Source organism: Taudactylus pleione, unplaced genomic scaffold, assembly GCF_031769625.1.
Source record: "Taudactylus pleione unplaced genomic scaffold, aTauple2 ptg000172l, whole genome shotgun sequence".
Classification (NCBI taxonomy): Eukaryota; Metazoa; Chordata; class Amphibia; order Anura; family Myobatrachidae; genus Taudactylus; species Taudactylus pleione.
The window spans coordinates 2,475,476-2,501,843 of NW_028284574.1; the positions used below are offsets into that span (position 1 = coordinate 2,475,476).

General features: G+C 43.0%; 1 protein-coding gene across 2 annotated transcripts in view; it reads right to left on the reverse strand.

Moving 5' to 3' along the window:
* The window catches only part of MOV10 (Mov10 RNA helicase), a 134,950-nt gene extending 114,230 nt beyond the window's left edge, over nt 1–20,720 (reverse strand). Inside the window, exons 1-2 of one of the 2 annotated variants that reach the window (XM_088475412.1) lie at nt 20,526–20,720; nt 3,476–3,569 (exon numbers count right to left, since the gene is read on the reverse strand). In XM_088475412.1, coding sequence (XP_088331538.1) covers nt 3,476–3,569; nt 20,526–20,659 — 228 coding nt within the window. In that variant the 5' untranslated portion in view covers nt 20,660–20,720. Of the gene's footprint in view, nt 1–3,475; nt 3,570–11,160; nt 11,378–20,525 lie in introns of those variants that run through there. The other variant, XM_088475413.1, reaches the window with a different exon arrangement.
* Between the last annotated feature and the right edge of the window lie 5,648 nt (nt 20,721–26,368).

Consider the following 26,368-nt stretch of genomic DNA (forward strand, 5'->3'; position numbering starts at 1 on the left):
CAGATAACGATATTTGACATCTGATGTGTTTGCAGTGAGATTTGGACGATTCCATTCATTTTAATGCAGTCAAAAATCGTTCATAGTTCAAATCGTTGGTCAAAACTTAAATCTTACAAATCTGACCGTGTGTATGCTCCATTACAGGTACTGACTGTTGACATGTAGTTAACACTACGTGCTGTCTCATTAACTGTGTGTTACTGTGCATGACTCATCAACACAATAACATCACATGCCTGTGTTATGGTGCATAACTCATCAGCCACAATAACATCACATATCTGAGTCACCAGACTTAAAGGTCAGGCCAATTAGACTGCAGGTGCAAGACTTGTTTACTTGGCTCTATAAAAGGGTTTGCATGTGCACAGTGCTGTACAGTACTTAGCCCATAAGAGACTGATACCTTATCATATTGACTGCTGTTTATCTTCTATCACCTGGATCTTCAATAAAACCTACTCTGGTTTGGAATAGGGATGTGCAGGCTCGGATAGGTTCCAGTTTGCACGCCGAACTCGGCGTGCAAACTCGAACCTATCCGAGCCTGCACATCCCTAGTTTGGAATCAACGTGTGGACCAAGCTCCTTGCTCACACCCGCTACGCACCTGCCACTACCTTTGTTACAGTAAATATTGAGAGTGCCCACAGATTAAGACCTGTCCGAGATAATTCAAATACAGTTCCCCGTCCAGTAATTGCAAAATGTATTGATTATATTGATAGAGAATTTTCTTATCTACTGTAAAGTATGCTCAATTACTGTGAGAAATTTTAAATTATTGATCCTTCAAGATTTTTACTTCAGTGCAATGCACAAAATAAAAAAATATAAAAAAAGTCACCAATATGCATATCAGTTTTTTTTAACAGAATACAAATATTTTAGTTACTTTTGAGCCAACTCCTTTTTTCCTGCACGGTCGCAGCTAGCTATGGCAGCAAAGCTTTCTTGAAACTTACCTTTTTTCAAAAGCATACTGCCATCTGTCTGGATGTTGTTTATGCTCGTGTGCAGTGCCTCTGATTCTAACCCGCTTTATGTAAGCACAGTCTACAGTGCGTATACTAGGCGATTAAAATGAGTGATTGAACGATAACGACATAGTCCTACGACAGTTCAGAGCTGATTGGTTGGTACTTTCTCTCTCCAAGCTCAGATAAATCCCCTCTGTATCTCTCTCCAAGATTTGATAACTCTCCCCCTTAGCATAGCACTAAACGCAAAGCTAGTGACCTTTCAAGTTAAGATTTAGCTGCTTGTAGGTTTTCAAAGCAATACACATACTATAAAATACACAATTGTCTCCCTCTGAATGACTGAAACTTGCTTTTAGCCTCTAACTGTATGTAACTTCACGGCAGGGATCTCTTCCCTCTTGTTCTCCCCCTTGCACTATCCTCGTCACATCTAACCCTTCAGCAATTCAGACTGTTTCCTTGCCCTTACGTTGTGTACAGGATCACCAACTACTAAATTGATTCCCACCAGCGACTTGACAATGTAGCCTCTCCATAGCTTTAGCAAGGAGACCTGCCCCTATTTTACGTCCTAGCCAGTCTGTGCTGTTATTTTAATGCTTGATACCACAAAATGTTTTTAAGTTTACCCTGTAAGTCTGATAAAATATGACAACATATATATATATATATATATATATATATATATATATATATATATATATATACACACACACACACAACCCACTCTGATGGGGAACAGTTGAGGGACCGAGCTGAGCATATCAGTTGACTAATGTTACCTGTGTGGTTTTGCCCACCCTTCTATTTTATCCTTTTAGAACTCCCTTGGGAGCAGTACGCACTTCCTATGTTTCTCCTAAAAACTGGTATGATATATATGGATAAATACTAAACTAAAGAAGGTTAACTCAGCTCAAAGGGATTGTGTGAAACCTTCAATGACTGATTACTCCCTGTTGAAAAAAGTTATTATTTGTAGTCACAACACACACATTATTACATCTAATAGCTTAGGAGTTGTTTCTAACAATATTTCCACCTAACCTTAATATATTTCTGGAAGCCTACTGGTTGGAATTTAAGAATGCACTCAAAGCAGCTGGATCAAAGATATATTTCAACCCCATTTAAAAGAAAAGATGGGGCAATTAGTTTTAACAAGCTCATATAATTATCAGTAAATAGCATTCAAAGAGCGCTGGTCTTTTGCTTCAGGAGCCCTTTTCGCAACCAGTTCTGCTCTTGAGTTAGCAGACTTGTGTATTCGGGTCAGCTGGTCTGTAGCACTGGAATGGTGCATCGCCAAGACCAATGAGAAGGCATTGAAAAAAAAAAAAGGGAAAGAACCCTTCTAATTAACCTTCCTAGCTAGAAACAGGAAAAGACATGGGGGAAGAGGAAGAGATACATCATATACTGTAACATCCAGGGGACTGCTTTTTATGCATCTTTCTCTACCTAACCTAGAAATTACTTAAACCAAGAGCTACCATGGAGTCCTGAATGAGATATTGGATCCATCATTAAATTACTCTATGACCCAGGCTTTGATGGTGTCACCAATTACATTTACACAACATTCTACAAAGGAGCTTACCCTATACTTCATAGCACATTTACAATCTCTTCACAAGTAATCATCACCGTAGAAGTAAATATAACAATAGACTTATTGGTGACGTAGACTATGTTAGTCATATAGTACATGCTACTCTGAAATTACATATTAACTACATCAAAACTACATACACACTTTTGTTTTAATACAGGTTTAAAGGCACATAAACTGGTTTTGATTATGTTCCATGTTTGCTCATATCTGCATTCAAGTATGTGTTTATTTTAAAATAAAAAATAAAACAAATCAGTGACAAAACGGGATGATCTCTTGTTCAAGTCAAACACAGGTAGAAATACATGTGAAATTTTAACACCAAGCTAAAAATGTAAACATGGAACTAGAAGAAAACACATTTTACTCTATTTACCATTTTAATATCAACCTGTTTATCTTATTTTGGTAAGTACATTTTCTATAACTTCCAAGTTTCATTGATCGCTATAGATTAAGACATTGGGCTCTATTCAATTCAACGAGAATAGAATAGCGCCGGGAAGGATCTCCCGTAGCTATTCAATTCAGCGCGTTGTTAACCCCGACTAAAGATTTCTTCTCGCATCCCTCCTGTGGTGCAAGCAGAAATCCGACAAAACTTCAGGCGCGATGCGGTTTTCTGCCCTTAGCGCCGCAGAAACAGCATCGCGCCAGGCAGTTTAGTCAGAGAATTCTGGTTCTCACGACTAAACACCATGTTTAAGGCACAAGAACGGGCATTCTCCAACATAACAGTGTGCTGAATTGAATAACTCCGGTAGCTCCTTCCCAGCGCTATTCAATTTGAATTGAATCGAAACCATTAGATGACCAGAATCAAAATATCATTGGTCAAAATATTCTTAACTGATGCAGAGAAAGACATACACACCTGGTCAATACGAATGTTGTTCTTCTTAATTACAGCTCTTCCTGCCACTTTAAGACCATAAATTATGGAAGAAAAGTTTGGTAGATCATCATGCCTAAAAAAAACAAAAACCAAAACACACACAACTTGAGTGATAATTATAACATCTTCAAATAGAACATACTAAAATCTAGTTAAATATATCTAATTAAAGGCAATGTAAACAATTAAATGAACACCTGACCATCATCTGTTCCTGAGATAATTATTGCACTATCCTCTTGACATGTGGGTTTCCTGCAGTCAGAGTAACAGAGGTACCGTAGGTGTGTCAAAGAAGGATTAAGGGCCTGGACTGCTCTCAGCAGGTTCCCTGGTATTCACAGCACCCCTGCTCCCCTTCCATCTGCTAGGCATCCTGCATATCTGTAGGACTCACATGGATACCAAAAAGTGGTTAACTACCAAGAAACAGAGTAGGGAACGAACAAGAAAATCTCTATTGCTCAACTCCCAAAGCAATCCAGTCCCGATTATGGATAGCAACGGGAATGTAACCGCATGAAATGTAATTGCAGCTCCAGTATAGAACAGATCATCAACCAAAATGTAGACAATCAAGGGGCAAAATTAAATTCTCCTCGAAGGTAGCATAAGGTGCGGCAGCCCGTAGACTGCACTTAATGCAGATTTCTGTTCACCTCCTCCTGAGGCTCGAACAAAAATCTGCGTTAAGTTGGGCTTTCTATATTTATCGCGGTCGTCGTGAACGTGATAAGTCACAGCTTCAGGTACTTATACTAGAATCAATGGACTAATGCACATTAGCAGCAGATTTACTGTGCGAGGAAAAGGGCTTCTAATTGATTAGCTCAAGGCATCAAAGCTCGAGGCAACAGCAATTTTCATCACGTAGTAACATATCGAGGCTAATTGAATCTGGCCCATAATGTCACCATAGAAAAAAAACCTATAAATAATAGCTACCAGTTCTAATAGACAAATATACAAGATAATGGGGGAGATTTATCAAGCCTTGGAGAGAGACAAAGTGGAGAGTGTAACTACCAACTGCTCAGCTATTAACTGTCATTTAACGGGCTAAGTTTAACAAATTATAGTTAGGAGCTGATTGGTTGGTATTTCGTCTTTGCCCACTTTATCTCTTTCCAAGCTTTGATACATCATCCCCAGTGTCTCAAGGAAGAGCACTGCACATGGGTAAACAGTGATTCTGTCATGGCAGCCACATTGCCTGATGTGCCCAATTGTCATATAAAGATATGTGTACAACAGGGGTGTTACAAGTCGCCTCCTGGGGCACGATTATCAGGTCTGTCACGGTCTCCAGCTGCACTCCAGAATCCTGCCTTGCTCACCTGTGTGGCTTCCGTTCCTTTGCTGCAGGCCTGGTGTACACCCCAGCAGTTCCTTCACCTCCGATCCATGGTTGTTATCTTGGATTTACGTCACTCAGATAGCCAGACAAACCTGGTAAGGCATGTCCCAGTCACATGACTGCTTGGGCCAATCACCAGTAAGGACGCCCTATTTAAACTCTCGGGTGTTGGCAATGGGTTGGCAGTAAAACTTTCTTCTATATGCGTTGGCATCAGTACATTGGCTCCAAGTTCCTGTGTACTTCGTGGTGTATTCTGTTATCCTGCTGGGTAGCCCTGCTAAACCTGCACTCTGCAATCCTGTTATCCTGCTGAAAAATCCTGTTATATGCACTGCACAATCTTGATATCCTGCTGGGAAATCTTGCCAATTAAATTATGCAATACTGCTGCCCTGTGCAATTTGGATATCCTACTGAGCCATACAGTTATACCAGCATTATGCTACTCCGCTATTTAGTTCTGCACTACGTGCATTCTTGCCTGGTGCAAAACTGTACTCTTAAATTGTATCCTGTTCCGAGTATCCTCCATCTTGTATACCTGCAGACTCTAGCCACCTATATCCTCGCAGAAATACGCTGCTACTTTCATCTCCTATCAGTCGTGATATCATAGTATCTGATTCTATCCTGTATGGCCATCTAGCTTCACTAACCTTCCAGCCATCACAGCTAGCCCTAGGGCACGGACCCGAATCCCAGTCCTCCTAATGCCGTGATAAGGGGTAGGAAACCCGTATACTCCAACTGCTATTGAACTACACATGCCAGCAAACCCTGCCACAGTTTAGCTGTTAAGATTGTTTTCTATACAGACAGCAAAGAGTTGGTTCTGTGTAATAATGCATACACACAATTTCATGAACGATTAACGATTTCTGACAGCATTTAAATGAATGAAATTGTCCAAATCTGACTGCAAATCGTTATCAGACATGCGGGCCCGCACATCGTTGGTCGATGCATGCCTTACATGTCAAAGATATGGACGATTTTTACAATCGTTATCGTTCATATCTGATAAGAAATCTGACCATGTGTATGCAGCATAACAGACCCCTTCATCCTCCTACAGCCAGGATTTACAGACCCATGCACTGAGTTTATATATTGACCTCATATTCCTGTTGAATTTTACTAGGTTTCAATGCAAGACCTTTAACAAGCAGCTTGTTGGTGTATTTTTTTTTATTTTTTTTATTACTATTGCCATGACTATGGTTTCTGGAGACTAATTGGAGTGTCCCAACTGTAAGGTAGCATTATTAATCACTATTTGCACGTTGGAGCTGATGCTACACTTTTATTTATACATAAAAGATGGCAAGAAATGTTTGCGGGAACAACTGTTGCTCTGACTCTACACACTGTTCACCTCCTGCTTGTGCAGGTTCTTAGCCATACGATTGCTCACAGCTTCACAGACTATTTTGGGAGAACAGAGTGAGAAGCACTGACCTGTTCACATATTTAATTCTTTAATAGCTGATACAGGCATTGTATTTTAATATCACAGTACCTGGGATACCAGAGCCAGAGTTGTAAACCTTCTACATTTATAAGAAAACAAACAAGATACCTGATAACACAATGTTAGGCGCATACTACAGCAGCATTACATGTAGACACATAGGGAAGGCGTAATATTCAGACTCTGGGGTAAATTTACTAAAGTGTGGGTTTTACTTAACATTTAACTAGCACCTTCTAGAAGATAATAGCTAGAATCTGATTGGTTGCCCATTGGTTGCTATGGGCAACATCTTCACTTCTAAAACTCTAATTGTAGTATATTTAACCCTAAGAGACAGCTTATACCACTTTTCCACCAAAATCCCGAGTACAGCCAGGACACTGAACACAGGTTTCAAGCCGTGTCACATAGTTTGAACCCCATTTCCACTACAGGGATATTGCCGGGTCTTAACTCTGCCGGCACTTGGAGATCACGCCTTCACTATGTGTCTACATGTAGCGCATCTTTCAGTTATAGTAGATATGTAATTAGAAAGTGATAAAACAGTCATACATTTAAATTCAACAAATTTCCTGGTAAGTAGTTATACATAAATCAGCGGTACATGGAGTAAGTTAAATGTATGCCTCTTAAGGGCACTAGGGATAAGTGTCACATAAGTTTGCCAAATACAAGGAGTTATTTATCAAATCCAAACCAACACAAAAAAAGGTACAGAACACAAAATCAAGTAGGCAGACAGTATAATAAAAGGGATGTGGTACAAAATAATGACATTCAAAATATCGACATGGACATTATGTTGACATACCAAATGTCGACATTGACAGAATTTTGAAAGTGTTTTAACATTAAGGGGCACACTCAATTAGAGGTGAAAAGTCAGAAAGTTTTCGCCTGCCGTACTTTTCGCCGACTTCGCATGTTTTGGAGGTGAAAACTTTTCGTGTGCGGCCCCGCTTTTCGCCCTATTCAATTTCAAAGGATGCGAAAATGGGACCCGGCGAAATGCAAACAGGCGAAAAGTGCTGTCAGATTTGGGGAACAAAGATGGCCTAACATTGGAGATCAATGTAGAAGTCCCCGAATAGCCCTACTGAAGTTATTTTGGGTACGTAAATGCTCACATTAGTTGTGAATGTGCGTATTTGCACAAGTGGTGAAGAACAGCATTTAAGCTGGCCGTACGACTGCATGATTTCGGGCCGATAGCCCGATTTTCAATGAGTCATAAGATGGATCTTGTGAAAATCGTGTATTATTTTAGTAAGGTACGATCCGATGCGTGCTCCCGCAGCTCCTATAATCAGATCTTATGACCAGATGTGCAGCACATCTTGTCCATCGTATCGTGTGCAGAACGTGCCGCTTATTTTGTTCATACGATCCATCGTGCAGCAATTCAAGCCATTTCAATGACTGTATCCTAATGGGCACAGGATCGATCATATGACAGATCCTGTGCTAAGAAAAACAACAAACATGCTGCCGAGACTGCCATGGAGCTCCGGGGAGTCGGATGGTGGATCGTGTGTAAATGCTGGTCGTGCAGGTGTATGGCCAGCATTAACATTAGCATTTTTTTTCCTTGAAAATAACTAGTCCCAGAAAATTTGGGGTACATGAAAGTGGTGCAAGCATGGTTTAAATTCGCAAAAATTAAGTTTTAAAAACGTAAAAAATGCACCACCTTCAGCAAGCACCTGAAATTAAAAAAAAAAAAACCCTCACCCATACTTGCAGTCCCCCCCAAAAGTCTATTTCGCTACTTTTTAAGTTTGTACCCCAACTTTGTACTTTTTCGCCCCCATTTTCAAAGTCATTTTTTGGGGTGTGCCTTCAATTTTTGGGGGGATTTTTTTTACGCAATTATCCCTTGGGGACCTGTCCCAAGTGAGCAGAGTGGTTTCCCCACCTTTGAAACCCAAAACCACAATTCTCCACTTTTTTCCGACTGCTTTAATAGGCAAATCTTTTTTTCGCCTATTCGAATGCACTGACTTCCGGCCAACACGAAAAGTCTTTGGAATTGAATACAGGGATAAGTTTTTGCATGGCGAAATGACATCACCGAAACCTTTTCGCCTCTAATTGAATATGCCCTTAAAATGGACTGTTCACACTCACAATATCAACATTTTGAAAGTCAACATAATGACTACACACAGATGTATGAATGGGCAATATGGTGGTGGGTGGGAGTGGCATCAGCGCATGTATGAATGCAGGGGCGTTTCTAGAGAGGAGGGGGCCAGTGTGCAGTCTCCGACACAGGCCCCCTCCTCTCCACCCGGCCAGCGCCGGAGTTAATGACTCTGGGCACTAGAGTGTGCCCAGAGTCTATAATGTATGCACAGGTCACCGGGAAAATGGCCGTCGCGGCCATTTTCCCTGTACTGTCCATGCGCAAATGACGGGAAAAAATCGCCGCCACGGCCATTTTCCAGTTGTTTTACAGCGCTGGACCCCTGCACCGACGTCGGACTCCGGAGAGGTAAGTAATAGTATGGGTGCAGGGTGTGCGGCCCCCCTGGACCCAGGGGCCCGTGTTCCCCGCACACCCTACACCCATTATAGATATGCCCCTGTATGAACGGTCAGTGGCACTGGCCATTCCAACAGCTGCTGCATGCCCAGTGGAGCCAGCCGGGACGGGAGACACAGCGCATCAACACTAGGCAGGGGATCGCCAGAGGAGGGAGTTTTTACTCCGGCAGATGAGATGTTGATACAACTTATCAGTAGTGCTTCCTGTTTCGTCTCGGTAAAGAGGTGAAGCAGGAAGAGTTATAGTGGCACAATGCAACATGAGATTATTATGTATTTATAAAGGTGCATACACACAACGATTATTTGAACGATTATCGTTTGAAAAAATCGTTCACTTTCTGAGTCAAAAGAATGAACGATTATTGTTCATGCTTGTAGTTCAGTCAGACTTGTCAACTCAACGATTTTCATTAAGTTAATATGCAAAAATCATTTGTAGCTCATAAAAATCGTTCATTACATTTAAATGAACATAGTAAATGAACAACTTTAGTAAAGTATTTTACCGTATATACTCGAGTATAAGCCAAGTTTTTCAGCACATTTTTTGTGCTGAAAAAGTACCCCCTCGGCTTATACTTGAGTGAAGTGTAGCGCTGACCGGACGGAGTTCGGTCAGCGCTACACAGCACAAACACACAGCCGCCGGAGCCGGCAGCTGTGTGTTTGCTGTAATCAGCAGTCGCTGAGAGTCTGTCAGACTCTCATCGGCTGCTGCTGTTTCCACTGCAGGAGCCATCTTCCGGCTCCGGCAGTGGGTAATGGGAGAGACTTCATGAGTAATGACGTCTCTCCCATGCAAAGCGGCCAGAGGAGCTGTTAGCGGCGGGACCAGGAGCGGGAGCTTCAGGTAAGTGATTTTTTTTTTAATTCTTATTACGTCTCTCTCTACCGGGGGGGGGGACGGGACGACTACTGGGGGCACTATCAGGGGGCGATTACTACAGGGGGCACTAAAAGGGGGGATTACCACTGGGGGAACTACCAGGGGGGGATTACTACAGGGGGCACTACCAGGGGGGGGGGGGGGATTACTACTGGGGCCACTAAAAGGGGGGGAGATTACCACTGGGGGCACTACCAGGAGGGACTACTACTGGGGGCACAACCAGTGGGAATTACTACTGGGGGCACAACCAGCTGCTGCTGCCATTTCCCACCCTAGGCTTATACTCGAGTCAATAAGTTTTCCCAGTTTTTTGTGGTAAAAGTAGGTACCTCTGCTTATACTTGAGTATATACGGTAGTTCATTTTTTCAAGGTAGAAAATAGTTTACTAAAATCGTTCATTAACCGTTGTGTGTGTATGCAGCTTTAGAAGGGGAGTGTGCCCTAAATTCCTGTACAGGAGTGCTTTCAAACACTTGGTAGCCATTACCTAGTGATTACCGACTAAGCCAGCCCACAAGCAAATAAAACATTTCCACAGGATAAAAAAAAAAAGTGAAAAATTTAAAATAAAAAAAAAAAAAAAACCTGGGCTTTGCACAGAGAGAAAACGGTCAGCAGCAAAGGGGTTAAATACATAAAATACTTAACTTTGTAGTCATGTTTTCAATATAGTCTCAGAGAAATACAAACATGGATTAGTGATTGCAAATTGTCAGACTTGCAAATAATTAGGCATGTTTCCATAATCGGGACACTATCTGGCCTTTGTAACAGAGTTGCTCAGGCCTAAATAAATATCCTTACATTAGTAGAATCAAGCAGCACGTCCTGACCAATACGGTCTTGGTACATAGTATTTTGGTACTTACTACATTAAAACTAAACAAAAATTCTCTTTTCTTGGCCAATACTAATGTGAAATAGCCATTGCTAGAAAATACCATTCTGAGCCAAGTATACTACTCTCAACAGATGTGATCATCATAGAATTACTATTAGGTTACACAGTTATGTTTATACCAAATTATTGGAATGTCCAAATCAGATAAATGCCAACTAACAAATGTACATACAAAGTAATAATAAGGGAAGTGGAGTCTAAATACAATGTGAAAATACTAAAAATCAGAACACGTTTCATTCTTTTACGCTCAAACAAATCAGCCACAAGCCGTATCTTCATTTGTCTTCCTTATTTCAAACAGTCCTAAATTGGTAAGTAAATGCTGATGAGTATGGTAAATAGATAAATATGTTTGGATAGAGACCTACTTCTGTGCCTCACAAAGAAGATTTACTGCAAATCAGTGTTTAGTTGCCTAAATGGGTGCCCTGATTAGAAATAACACAGTAAAATAAATAATGTCATACATTTCAAACACATACCCTGTTTCCTCAAGCTTACAGTCTGTTACCCCACTGCTGGTGGAAGGCAGATTGATACATGAAAGTGTTTTACTTCCCAAGGAGACTGATTAGCTGATCACATTGCATGCTGGGTATTGCTGTTCAGCCACTTCTATTTAGCACACTGATTCCCATGGTGCACTTGGATGTATAACACTCAATTTGATATGACAGTTTATAATTTATTAGTATAAACTTTACACTACTGTCACATAAAACTGCAGCCAGTAGCTTTCTCCTCACAAACACAAACTTTTCTCCTCTTCCACTAAAAACTATTTACCTGCCGTGCTATTTATCTAATTCTAATACACCTGTATCAGCCACTCTCTGCAAGGAAGGTGTCCACCAATGACATGTTTCTGACTCATGACTAGTTTTTAACTCATTAAAATCCCAACAATCTGTAAGCTTGATGTGTAACATTTAAAGTAATTTTGCTGTAAGCGTATTTTGAGACACAAATGTGTGCTTATAATTCGTATGCTTCATCCGTATGCGATTTGGTAGCGTTTTGCGTTTATGCCTTAAGCTACCTACACACTATACAATTATTGGGCTGAATTGCCAATAAGGAGATGATCGGACGCATTTATTGTATAGTGTGTATGAACGATCGTTTTAGCATCCACAAACGTATTTCTTTGATTATCCGATCTGTTGGTCAAGACCGAAAATCTCTGCTTCAATTTCCTGATATTGTGCAGTGTGTGTACATTCTCAATAATTTCCCATAAATCCTAAGGCTTTTCCTGATGACCTCATAATCCTTGTGGGCTTGCATATGCATTTCCAGTAAGCAATTTAACAGGTATTTTCATTTAAATTGTATAGAACTTAAAGCAGGACTGTGATTTTGCAGACAAATCGTCCCAATTATACACCGTTGTTTTTTCATATTATTTTGCCCCCAATTGAATATGCCCCATAGATCGATTACTGACTTTAGTTCTTCAGTCTTATTCTGCACTATGGGAATGCTAAATTCCCCTAGTAAACATTCACACTGTCCTGAATACACTGGGCCTGCCAGCAAAAAATCATCTAGGTAGTGAGCCATAGCACTTTCCTTGGTACCAGATGCTAAGCACCAATGCAAGAAGATGTTGAATACCTTGATATATGAACAGGAAAAGGCGCAACCCATGAGCGGCATCTATCTACAAAATGCTGGACTTCAAATTTTAGGCTCATGAGTTTAAAACTATTTGGGTGTAGTGGAAGCAACCAGCAGGCTGACACAATATCTAGCTTTTCCTTAATCGCCACTTTAATCTGCCCCCTAATTATCTTGTCATGTCAAATGACTGGTACTGGACTGAACACTGATCCCCATCCAGCACTTCATTAACAGACAGGGTCAGTGCTAGGGTGTTCAGCGCCCCCCCCCCCTGCAAACTGTAGATTTGTGCCCTCCTACAATTATGTACTCTTGACATGTCTCTTTCCAATGTTTCATATTTATCCCTTATTCATGTTACGCCACACAGTAGTACCCATTCTACTCGTTACGCCATACAGTAGAGACCCTTATAGAACTTACGCCACACAGTAGACCACCTTATAAACGTTACGCCACAGAAGAGCCCCTTATACACGTTACGCCACACACTAGAGCACCATATACACATTACGCCACACAGTAGAGCCCCTTATTCACATTTTGCACGTTAAGCCACACAGTAGAGCCCCTTATACATGTTACGCCACAAAGCAGAGTCCCTTATTCACATTACGCCACACAGTAGAGCCCTTTGTTCACATTTTGCCACACAGTAGTGCCCCTTATTCACATTATACCACACAGTAGTGCTCCTTATACACATTTTGCCACACAGTAGAGTCACTTATTCAAGTTATGCCACATAGTAGAGCCCCTTATAACACATTAGTGTTCACTCTAGGACTGGAGTGGGGCAGGGTGCGTCCAAAAAGGGGGAGAGGTCACTCAAAAAGAGGGCATGTACTTAAGACATGCCCCCTTCCACCACTGTAAAAGGCATAGCCAGTACCCACAGAGATGCTGGGCAGTCCCAAAGCTCTCTCTGCAGCGTGAACAGATGCCGTATTCATGCGGAATGCATCTATTCACCTGACTGATTGTTTCTCCACAACTCTTCCCCCGCCCCCAACGTGGAACACTGTGGTCTGCGAGTAGGGATGGCACCCAGCTGGCTGTGTTAGGGGGGCGCCGCCATAAGGGCAGGGCACATTTTATAATCTGGCAGGGCACTGCGCCCCGCTAAAACAGCCTAACGGGAACACTAGCACATTATGCCACACAATACTGCTCCTTATAGCACATTGTATTACACAGTAGGGGCCCCCTTAACTATCTGTTACTACAGAGTGTACGGGGTCTAATGCCCAGAGTCACTTATACATGTGGCAAAGGTCCTTTGCTTGCCTAACATGCCCCATATGATTGCATCCACTGGTCTAATGCCTGGCACCTGGTGGTCCGGGGGGAGGTGGTAAATTACTGGTGACTGAAGCCGCATACCAGTAAGTTGAGAGAGGCTGTAGAGGGGAGCTTCAATTAACTCTTTGCTTCCCAACTCCTGCAGCACTCTCTGGTCTTCAGCTTCTGCCACTGCCACGTCCTGGCCAGCAGGGCCACCTATTTTCTCTCTGGCACCTGCCACTGTTTCTTCAGTCGACGTCTTCTTGTCTTGACTGCTGCCACCAAACTGACATAAGACGCTGCTGGCGGGCTTCACTGGCTGCTGGTCAGCAGCAAATTTAAACTGGTGCCACCCGCCTCTGCTGCTTGACCGGCACTGGGACACATTTTCCCTTTGCCGGCCACCGATGTGTTCCAATGCACTTCCAGTGCTGGAATCCAACACTTTGATCCCAGTGTTGGCTCCTGTTGCAATGCCTGCCAGGCCTACCCATGACACTGCCGTGCTGCCTCAGCCTGCCTGTCATATTGCAGTTGCTATTTTGCCCCTCATCGCCCCTTCATACATCTCTACCCTAGGTGCCAGTGGCGAGGGACCCAAGCCATGCAGCTAATATGGCCACCGCTGCATAAACATACGTGCTGTAGTGCCATCAAAGGAACATATATTAGAGTGCTATGCTTTATGTGCACTGCATATGGAATTATGTAGCATGTCATTTTTAATACCAGTTGCAGCGGTCTGTGGACCAAGAACCGTGCACCACCAATGGATCTGATTCTCAGCGCTGGGGACTAGAACAAGAGAAATACTATTTTTAATATAATTAAAAGTTGGGTCAAAGTTTTAATGCATTTTAACATAATACATGGTGCGCAGTTGTAGAAACGTATGTTTAAATGTAAGGACTGCGCACTTGTAGAAAAGTATTTTAGTATATATGCTTGATAAGGTTTTGCCATTTGGGGTCAGATTGGTCTTGGGACATTCTTACATAGAACGTGTTAATGTAGAGACTGTACCCTGAGATCAGCCAACTCAGGTTGCTCAAGGACAGTATCCTCCTCTATAGACAACAACCCTGTGACTGTCTAGTGAGCGGGGTCATCTGCTCTATTACAAACAGGTTGAGCAGCACTGTGAGTGGGAATCAGGGATCACAGAGATAAGAATTTTTTTTTTTAGAGATCTGGGTGGATGAAATATTACTTTTCACATTCCTCAGACCCAGATAAGGAGAGTGATGGCACCATCAGTGTTATCGGAAACACATCAAAGGTATTTAAAAATCGTCATTGAACTATCATTGTTTGAAACATCAGCAGCAAGTGCCACTTCTGTAAAAGCACAGACCTAGAGGAAGAACAGGACTTTTTAAGTAAACATGCACCACATGGACGCTGCCTGCCTGTAATTCCGGAATAAAGAGCTAGAGCGGTGAACAAGCATTAATGACTGAATACCTCCCAATGACCAAGCCCTGGCAATATTAGGAGTCGTCCTCTTGGCAAACTACACATTGGCTATTTAGTAAGATTGTGAACAATGTGGGCAGTGTGCCAGTGGAAGAAGGGCTGGGGAACAATGGAGAGCTGCAGTGGAGGAGTGTTTTGTGTTTGTGCAGGAGAAAGCAGTCGAAAGAGGTAGGCGGTGCAAGCCAATCAGCATTGAAACAAAACCATTATTAAACATTACAAAATCACCACCGATGGTAAAATCATCGACCATCGGAATCAATCCATTGATTGTTCCAATGTTTCATCATTCGATTCCCATCTTTATCTCTCACCCCTAAAAGCCCCTTCTCTACACTTGTGTGTTTTACAGTGAGAAACAGACAGCAGACAGTGCAGGTGTTCATGCTTCTGTTCTGGTCACAACATCCTCAGATAAGGGAAAAAAAGGCTCCCACATTTATCAGCATGGAGGGAACTAACAATGACGAAGGCCAGCAAAACTTTGTGCCAACGGGATTAATAATGGCAATCCCATTACTATATAGGCAAAGCGAAAACAACACTTTTCTCAGGCAAAAAAACACCAGTTTTCACCAGCAAAAGGCCCCTGTGCCATTTTATGAATTGGCCCCTTAAAAAGTGTGAGGCACATATAGAAACTGTTGTAATTCCTACACCGTTCATCTGATTTGGATGTAATTACCCTAAATCTGAAAGTCTGCAGTTAAAGCACATCTTGTTTGTTTCATTTCAAAGCCATTGTGGTGGTGAATAGAGGCCAAAATATGAAAATTCTGTCAATGTCCCAATATTTATGGACCTGACTGTATGAACACAATTGGGACAATGACAGTAAATTTATTTAGCTGTGTGTTTAGGGAAGAACTGAGAGCCTGATTCATTATAGATCGCAAATGCAACAGCGCACACACATGTGGCCGATTGTTGTGTACTGCGCATGCATATGTATTGCAGTGCCCGAAGGCTATATTGTGATCGCACTGCGATTACACAGAGCATGGTAGGCCAATTAATGTGTATCTAATGTTTTTGCCATATTGTGCATGTAAGATATTGACTTAGGGGCACCAGCCAATCATCTCCTAACTGCCATGTCACAGGCTGCATTTGAAAAATGACAGCTAGGAGCTGATTGGTTGGTACTTTATCTCCATCCACTTTATCTCCATCCAAGGCTTAGTAAATTGATCCCTATGTACAAAGCCTTGGAGAGAGATAAAGTAGATGGAGATAAAGTACCAACCAATCAAGTCCTAACTGTCACTTTTCAGACACAGCCTGTAAGACCTGACTGGTAAAATAGGCTCTGTAACAGCATTCCTGTCATATGAGTCATACAAAGGTGCCAACTGGATTATTTTGCTGGACAGTCAATGCCACTTTTTGTCCCTGTAGATCTTTTCTTAATACTGAGCTTTTTCATATTGTCTGCAATTAAAATTATGCAATTAAGAAATTACTGCATTTACTGTATGCCATTGAAAGGACGTTGCTGTAAGTCTTCCTATAGTGAAGCATTATCTTGTGGTGCTAGCAAAAAAAAAGTATCAGTTTCACAGGTCAGCTGGAGGCCTAACAAGTTTTATGCCTGCATTGGAAATTCTTTGAAGGCATGAATCATTGAAACTGAATAAAAATAGGGTTGGAGTTGGTTTTCCTGTTCTTATATTCATATTGTGATAGAGGCACTGGTAAAGTGGTCAATGGCAGGTATATTTGTCCTAGGTTTTTGGCCTATGTGTTCTAAAAAACCCCAGGAGAAGTCTGTTTTGTAAGCAGACCAGAGTGTTGGCTTTTGGAAAAGCCGGTTTGAGTCCTGGGAGTGTGGATGTGAGGAGAGGGAGGGCTCCATCCATAGGCCACTCCAGGTTTTGGGCCTTTCAGCCTGGTAACAGGCTCATTAGGGCTTGCAGCTGGAAATGGCTAATGTAAGCTGGGTTTGTTTGTGGCTGAGTGTCTCACATCTTGGAGAGCAGGCAGACTAGCCTGTTCAGAGACACTTGGTGGTAAGCCTTGTAAGTACTGTGCACGTGTTTTGTTGATGGTGAGGGCAATAGGCACTACCATTATTATAGAGAGGGAATCTGCTGTGTAGCTAGTGCCCAGCCGGGCTAGGACTTATGTTTTGTTTATGTTTATATTCATTTGGCACAATAAAGACTGGCACTGACCAGTTTGTACGAGAACCCCTGACTTGTATCCTGTTTCTACAGCTACTGTGTGTGTACAGAGGGAGTCAATCTACCTCAGGAGAGGAACCCCTATCCAGACTGTGGGCCTGATTCAGAGCCGGACGCTCTGACCAGAGCGCTCGCTCTGAATCAGGGCCCTCCTACCTAAAAATGGAGCGGCCTCTTGGACGCTCGCATAGCTGTGGGTTACCACTCACAGCATATGCGAGCGTCTATGATGATGCTCGCGATGGTCAAGACCATCGGGCTTGCGACGAGACCCTGCGGTAGGGTCTCGTGGCCGCAAGCCCTGGAGTGATTTTGGCTCTATCAGAGCCAAAATCACTCCCACTGACCTCACTAGTGATGTCAGTGGGGCCGGCTCCAGACGGAAGGCGTTCCCAAGGGAACGCCTCCGTCTGGGCAGGCACGCCCACCAAAGGGGGCGTGCTGTCAGTCACCATCAACAGCATGCCCCCTTTGGTGCGAGACCCCGAGTGACAGCTTGGCTGTCGCTACGCGGGTCTCGCGCATGCGCACGACGGAGCTCCCTCTGTCGTGCGCATTAGGGCACCATCGACTCGCTTGCGAGCGTCCTGCGCTCGTGAGCGGGTCTGAATTAGGCCCTGTGTCACAATATAGAATACATAAATGCATGGAAACACACCTATACATACAAACACATATGCATTAGATATCCACACAAAAAATAAAAAATACCAATGAGAAAATAGATTAATGTATCGTTCCTTGTTACGTTTTGCATTGCTTGTAGACAGTAGAAAATCAATTTTTTTTTTCAGAAAAATTCTGCGGAAACAGCAGTTTCACCATCATTTTATGAATTGTTGCTATATGAGAACAGCCCAATATAAGATATTTCACAGAAATCTCCTGCTGAAGGCTAATTAGTGCTGCAGACCACAGTCCCCATTATTATCAATGTGAACTACGGTCTGACCCTTATGTACCAAACTCCAAGAAGTGAAGCTTTGGACCCTTAGGTGGCAGAAACTACTTTATGCCTATGGAAGCATATTTGCAGGAGAGGGATCGTAAGATCCCTCTCCCGCAGTCTCTGACCAACTCTGGAAACTGACACTGTGCTCATGAACAGTGTCAGATTCCACTGAAAGGAGTCTTTTATAAATGTGAAAGACTTCTCCAATATGCCGGGGATATAACGACAGTGGTTATCGCTATCGCTGTCCCTGCGAGTTACCTTTAGTACACAGCAGGGATAGTTTCCTTCAAAAAGATTATATCTGTTCTGATACAGACTGTTAATAATCACGTCAGTGCCGCAATTATTAATATATAGGCTCCTAGGTGTTGCTGGGGGCTAGCTTACATTACAGAAACATAGAGGAAGATACAGTATACTATTTATATAGGATTCCTGCTTCCCTACCGTCTACAGTGCTGCAATTCTATTTGTGCAATCTTAGCTTCTGGACTTATAGTATAATCTTTATTACATTATAAGCGAGTTCGTGAAACTGCTCTAATGGGGATGTGGAGCACCCAGATCCACCATCCTAGACAGTACTTATAGCCTGATTCAGCAAGAAACGCAGTTGCGTATACGCACGCAATCAGTCGATTAATTCGCATTGCGCATGCATATGCATTGCAGTGCACGAGCCAGACGCTGGGGTCAGAACTGCGTACGCAGAGGCTACGCAGATGAACAACAGAATGATTGACAGGAAGTGCTGTTTGTGGGTGGTGACGGGAGGTGGTCGTGCGAAAGCAGGCGCGCCAGTGCGTTTCAACGCCGTTGGGGTGCATAAATTATCCACTGCAATACCAGATGTCTCCTGAATACTCATAGCGTGCACAGAAGTTAGCAATTCCTGAGTGAAGTCTGGGCTTCCTTAACTCTGCGTCTGGATCCGATGTTACTCGATGTTACCGATTGTTTCGCTATGTTGGGAAAGGGTACGGATGTGAGTAAGGCGCAGTGGGCGTCCTTATGTCAGTCTGCATCCGCAGTGCGAATGCAAACATTTAAATAGCACCGCTGATATTAGCAACACAGTTGCGTGCGTATAAGCAAAATAGCGATCCATGCTGAATCAGGCCCTTAGTCACCTAGACAGTACTGTGTCCTGCTTGGAGACACTTAATCAGCAGCAGTGTCCTTGGAAATTGTCTTAAAATTTTCCCATCCATTAACGCACAAGAAACAAAATGCTGCAATGTTTGGGACTAGCGAAAACTGTGCCTATATTTGTTATAAAACATTTCTGCTTCTCGAAAGAGGCTTTTAAATACTGCCAAAAATGCTATTTTACATGACTCAGGGAAAATAAATTATAATTTTATAATGCCAGTTTAAATAGTACTATACAGTCTTAAATATAGTACTACTATATGGACAGTGTATAGGAATTATAAACTTATGAGCTGTGGAAGTGGAAGTTCCTGTTCATCAGGTGGTCCTGGGGCCTCCAAACTTCTAATGTTATTGCATTAATATTTATTATGTTTCTAAATACACAACCAAAACCAATAAAACATTATTTGTGCAAATATAAAACAAAATTTACATAAATGTCCCCTATTGTCTCATGAGTAAGGGGTCTATGTACTAATAATAGCCGAACTGCAGCGATTATTATCTATCCATATCGCAGGGGATATTTTCATTTTTAATGAAAATATCTTGCTATGTACAAAGGGGGACTCTCAGGGACAGCAGTTGCGGTAAACGCTGTCCCTGCGAGTTATATCCCTGGCAAATTGTACAAGTCTTTTACAGAAGTGAAAGTCTTCCCCGAGGGAAGCTGACACTGCGCATGCGCACAGCGTCAGGTTCCGGAACCAGCTGGGGGCTGCAAGAGAGATATTGAAAGATCTCGCGCCTGCTCCTGGAGCCTCCGTAGGCTTAAAGCAGTAAGATGGTGTAAACTACCGGGTTCATACTCCGAAAAGGTTTGCTTTTTGAAGTTTGGTACACTGTGGTCAGATCATAGTCCCTATTGATAATAATGGGGGCTGCGATCTGAAGTGCTAATTAGCACTTTGCCATAGATTTCTGTGAAATCATTGTGCCATTAGTATACAGGAACAATATATAAAATTATGCAGAAACGGTGTAAAAAAAACCCAGCTTGATAAATAGGGCCCTAAATGTTGCCACTTAAAAACAAAACAAACCCATAACCAAATGTTCATTATTCAGGCAGGTAACAAAATCAGTTTTAAAACTTTACAATGTTTCCAGTGCTGCAAGAAAATATTGACACGTTATATAATAATAATAATTAATAATAATAATGTCTCACTGTGTTCTGAATTCAGCATATATTGTTCTCAGTTGTTCTTTACTGGTAATATTCATTCTGTCTGTTTCTTCAAGGTGTTGTAGGAATCTATCTACAGCATCCAGCAAGTCTCTCCTGCTTTTTCTAGACGGCATTTTGTTCTCCTTCCTGCTAGGCCAGGCCTCCCCCAGAACAGTAGTCAGACAGTCAGTAGAATACGGCTGCTGAGAGCGCTGGGAGCATAAGGCACGGCTTATATACACACACAGTAGGCGTGTCAGGGAGAGATAACGCTGCCTCACAGAGGAGAAGTGAAACTGAAACCTACTGTAACAGGCTCAGCAAACAACACTGAATGCTGCGATGACACATGGTCATATGGCCCTGTACTAGTTATTCCTACAAGGAATATTAAAGAAACAAAACCAAAAGCTTGCTTCATCCTTGTATTCCAGCTTCGCCAGGATTGTCCCAGTTTTGCATCAAGAAGACTTTAAAATTCAAACAGCTGGGCTAACAAAGTCATTTGGGAAATATTACTAAAACCTACAAGTGGCTTGCTACAGTAAACGCTCAGAAAGAAATGATGGGTAGCAGTGGTAGGCTGAGGCTGAGGCTGAGGGTGAGGCTGAGCTAAGTAAGAAAAAAAAAAAGGAAATAGCGCACAAAAAAACAGGTCATGGCGCTTACTGATCTGTGTTGAAGCATCAGGGAGTAGTGTAGTTTCTGCTGTCATGGGCATAGAAAGGAATCATCACTCGGGCCCTATGCTATATATACAGGAGGAGAAGGCTGAATCTAATAAACAGCATTCCTCCATTATAATTTTGTGAGAGGGGGGCTTGGTGTTTGAGGGGCTATATATCAAAAGTTATTGGATGTACTGAGCTGAAATTTGGGAAAGACATAGAACAGTTGCTCGGTGCTGCATGGCATATCTCAGGGCAAAAAAATAGATATTCAGAATAATCTAAAGAGGAAAATGTCACTGTTTTTTTTCTCTTCCTGTTTGACAAAAATGTAAATTTTTAGCTTTTTGGATGATTTTTTTGGGAAGGAATGATTCAGCGTAGAGGACGTTTAAGACTAGGGGGTATATTTACTAAAGTGCGGGTTTTTAGAGGTGGCGATGTTGCCCATAGCAACCAACCAGATTCTATTTAACATTTCTCTATTACCTCATAGAAGATAATGGGCCTGATTCAGACCCACTCGCGAGCGGCTGTCCGCTCGCAAGTGGGTCGATGTTATGGACTGAGCATGCGCACGACGGAGGGAGCTCCGTCGTGCGCATGCGCCAGACGCGACGAGCGAAGGAAAGTCCTTCGCTCGTTGTGTCCGATCAAAGGGGGCGTGCTGTCAATGTTGATTGACAGCACGCCCCCTTTGGTGGGCGTGCCGAGGGCGTGCCTCCCTGACGGGGGCGTTCCCACGGGAACGCCTCCCGTCAGAAGCCGGCCCACTGACATCACTAGTGATGTCAGTGGGAGTGATTCTGGCTCTGATAGAGCCAAAATCACTCCGGAGCTTGCGGTTGAAAACCTCAACCGCAGGCTCCGGCTCGCAAATTCGATGGTCTCGACCATCGCGACCATCACAATGCACGCTCGTATAGCCTGTGGGTGGTGACCCACAGCTATACGAGCGTCCAGGAGGACGCTCCATGAAAATGGAGCCCGGCCCTCATTCAGAGCGTGCACTCTGCTCAGAGCGTACGGCTCTGAATGAGGGCCAATATCTATAATCTGATTAGTTGCTACTTCTAAAAACTTGCACTATAGTAAATATGCCCCTAGCGGTTTGTTTTGTTTCAGTCTAGGGCCTTTTGGGGTTAAGGCTTTTGAGAAAGTTTCAGATTTTTTAATATGGTTAAATATGTTCCATTTTAAAGATAAAGAATTCAAATTTGTTTGGCCAGCAGGCATTGTACTCAAAATGGCTACATTTGAGAGCCACAATATGGGCGACTTTTCTCCACTTTTTATGAAACCAGTGGAGAATTATCTACACTACAGTGGGGTTGGGAGGTGCTTTGGGTTTGGTGGGGGCACATTGTCACTGTAATTAGCCCTGGAACCGCTCTGATTAATGAGTTTAATCGTCCACTTCAAGCCAGAGGCAACTTCCAGCACAAGCTCATGACGTCACTAATTTATTAATTGGAGGAAAAACAGTGGGTAATTCAAAAGTGCCCAGATTAGCTCCTCATTTATTGTTTCCTTAACACCTCTCCTGCATACAGCAGCTCCAATCAACTCCTCCCTGCAGTGACCTTGGCCAGGCCCCAGACTGCCCATGTCTGCTCCCATCCCCCCTCTTGAACTCCTGTCAGTAAGCCACCCAATCCCTCCTATAAGTGCCCCTTTTAGCTGCCCTGATCACTCCCCCCTGGATGCTGCCCCAATTAGCATGCAGCATAACTTACACAGATTCCTGCTTGCATACCAGAGCTGTCAGCATCAGCAGTGCTGCCGGGCAGTTGGAGGGTTAACTGCTGCAGCAGTTGGACGTGTCGGCTGGGCCAGATCCAGAGGGACCACTGGTGTATGCTGTGGGCATGGTGGCGGATCTGGTTTAGCCATTATTTTCCAATACCAGATCAGGCTGAGAGGTCAATGGCTGGTTATTACCATTGGTGTAGGCTGTGGGCATGGTGGCGGACCTGGTTTAGCCATTGCTGCAGAGTTTGTCAGAGGGCGCAGAGCAGCGGTGGTGGGTTTCAACCCCTTCCCTGCGGGCACAATGGCAGGGCCGTAACTAGGTTGGTGTGACCAGTGCCATGGCACAGGGCACCACAGGGCAGGGGGCGCTGTTTGGGTCTGTCAACTTTCCTGTTTATTCTCACTTCTAGATTCCTTTTCTTGTATCCCCAGCATCTCCTGGCCTCCCCTATTTCTTCCCTGTCCCTTCCCCATGAGGTCATGGCCTTTTTTCAGGTGCACTATCTTATGTACCAATTAAAAAATTGGGGCGGTGGGACACACCAATGCTCTCTCTGCCAGGGCACCAAAAAGTTTAGTTACGGCTCTGCAGCAGCGTATCCCATTTAAAAGATGGTGCCACGAGCCGGGCAATTTTTAACGTTTAAGATGGCAGCGGTGAGCCAATCGCATCATTGCCCCACCCCCTTGTGTAGCCAGTATGAGGCAGCAAATGGCAGTCCGACAATGGGGAAAGAGCAGACAAGAGCTCCTCAAGACAGAAGATGCTGAAAGTCCCGGCAACGCAAAAGAGCTTAACGGCCGTCACCCTCGAGGTGAAGATGTCCTGGGGGGCGGCCATGCAATAGAGCTTATAGGCCACTGCCCACCAGATGCAGGTGCTGGTCAATAAATTACTAAAACAACTGCTGTCCTGTATTTATTTTAATATTTTCTTTACAGACAGACTTTAGGTGCCAGTGGGCCCTTAATGTCTGGGCATGCTGGCACTTGTAGTTCAACAAGTGCTGTCATGCCTGGGCAGGCTTGCTGGGACTTGTAGGCCACCTGTAAAAAAACAATATTACCTTTTTGTTTACACAATGAACCCCACACCCACTGCCACCAGGGGTGTGGGGCATAGCTCTAGACCTATAGCTCAGGGCTGGTTGTTGCTCAGAAGGAGGGGACCCTGTTTTATTTTTGAGTTCTCCACTTTCCAAATAATTCCAGACCTGGGCAGACCAGTTTGGGTTTTAGTACAGACCTTCCCTTTAGTCTGCTCAAATCATACTATGCAGTGTAGCTCTGTCCCTTAGTATGTACATTTATATGTGAGTGGCTACTGGTCTTCCAGAGATTGGATGAATGTGTATGGTGATACAATCCTTTCAACAAATGGTTTCAGCAGATGCAGATTGGAGTTCTGTTGAAAAATTGGGCAAGTGTATATGCATAATTTGGATGTAGAATCTGTAACCTGGTCTGCAGAAGGATGTATAACCAGTCTGATCTGGAGTCTCATTGGTAAGAGACCATATGCTCTGGACACACCTGTGACTGTTACTCTCTTCTGAAACTGTTCGGATTTGGTGGACACAACTGTATCAATTATTTCTACCTCAGTCACCCAGTGTTATGGAACAACGTGGAGGCACATTTTAATTTGCATATGCTTGCCAGCAATTATTGATATAGAACTACGACTTTCATGCTGTTTTATGCTATTGTGTAGTGTTTATATTTGTCATATTGTGCAGCTATTGAGATATATATATATATATATATATATATATATGTGTTATGATCATTACAATGGTAAGAATTGTCTAAAAATATTTTTCATGACTTTATATTTGAATAAATGGGACATTTTCCCTTGTAACAATTACTTTGTGTGATAGGCACCACCTATTTAGGGGGGTACGCAAGTTTGCACCCCAAAACCTCAATTCTGCACTTTTTTTCGACAGGTTTCATAGGCAAATCTTTTTCTCCTATTCCAATGCATTGACTTTCCGCACCGGCGAAAAGTCTTTGGAATTGAGTACGGGGAACAGTTGTCGCCTGGTGAAATGACGTCACCGGCGAAACCTTTCCGCGGAAACGTACTTTTTGCACCTAATTGAATACCCCCTTTGTCTTTATTCTGATCTGGAGTCAGATCTGAGGATTGGACAAGTATGTACCCAGCTTAATATGTATGATCTTTGTAATGTCACATACATTTCCTAGCGTAATAGTATGCTGTTTTCCTTTTTAGCTTATGGTATATAAAAAGGAAACAACTTGTATGTGCAGTATGAAGCTAATGAATGAAATTCACAGTCACCCATAGTGATACCCGAGGTCTGGAAATCTTTAGGGGGGTCCTACAATTATTTCCCAAAAACTCCCGTTTGTTTTTGCCGATCCAAGTATCGCCGGGTCCCGTCTTCGCCTACTTTCAAATTGAATACGGGGATACGCGGGCACGTGCGCGATACTTTAACGCCTGGGAAAACAGGTGAAGCCAGCATTAAGTCCGGGCCGCATTAAGTTAACGCGGCTCGGCTCAAATTGAATACGGGCCCCAATATCTTAATAGGTTAGCTATTACTAGTATGCTCAGGTCGGGATCCCGGCACCAGTATCCCGACCTCCGGCATCCCAAAGCTAAGTATCGGGATGTTAGGGGGAGGTTAGTGTTAGGTAGCAAAGTAAGGGCTAGGCATTAGGGGGAGGATTAGGGTTAGGCACCGGGTAGGGAATGTTAGGATTAGGTTGTGGGGAGGGGGAGGTTAAATTTAGGCGCTAGGGGTGAGGTTAGGTTTAGGCACTAGGGGTGAGGTTAGGTTTAGGCACTAGGGGTGAGGTTAGGGTTAGAAAAAATACTTACCTCTCTTCCCTATGGGTGTCGGGTTTCTGGCTGTCAGGGATTTCATACCCAACCTGCTGAGTGACTCGCTAACAGGATTCATGCAAATCAATGACATATACAGATTGCATAGGTATATAGTGAGATATTGATGCACAATTCGCAAGTTCAGCTTTTTTAAGGCTGCCTAATATTTTAATTTCCCTTTTTAAGGATTGGGTGATGCCACAACTAGACTCCAGCTAGTATTGCCAGCTGAAATACTGTTCCATGGTAAATGTTAGTAATGTGTATGTACTGTAGCCATGGTTTGGATACTCTGTCCAGGATTATTTTTTGATTCTGCTCTCTCTTGTTAGTGCACACATTGTTTCTTTACCATTGTTTATATACACTTCACTTTCAGTATGTGCACGCTATGGTTGTGGTGCATTGCATTATTATGCTTACTCTGTTACTTTATACCAATTCCTTTGCAGCAAAAAGCTTAGTACACTATTTGCAAACCAAGGCACAATATTGCGGTAGAAAGAAGACATATGATAGTGGCGCTGTAAGTCTACACAATCTTTTAAAAATAGAATAGA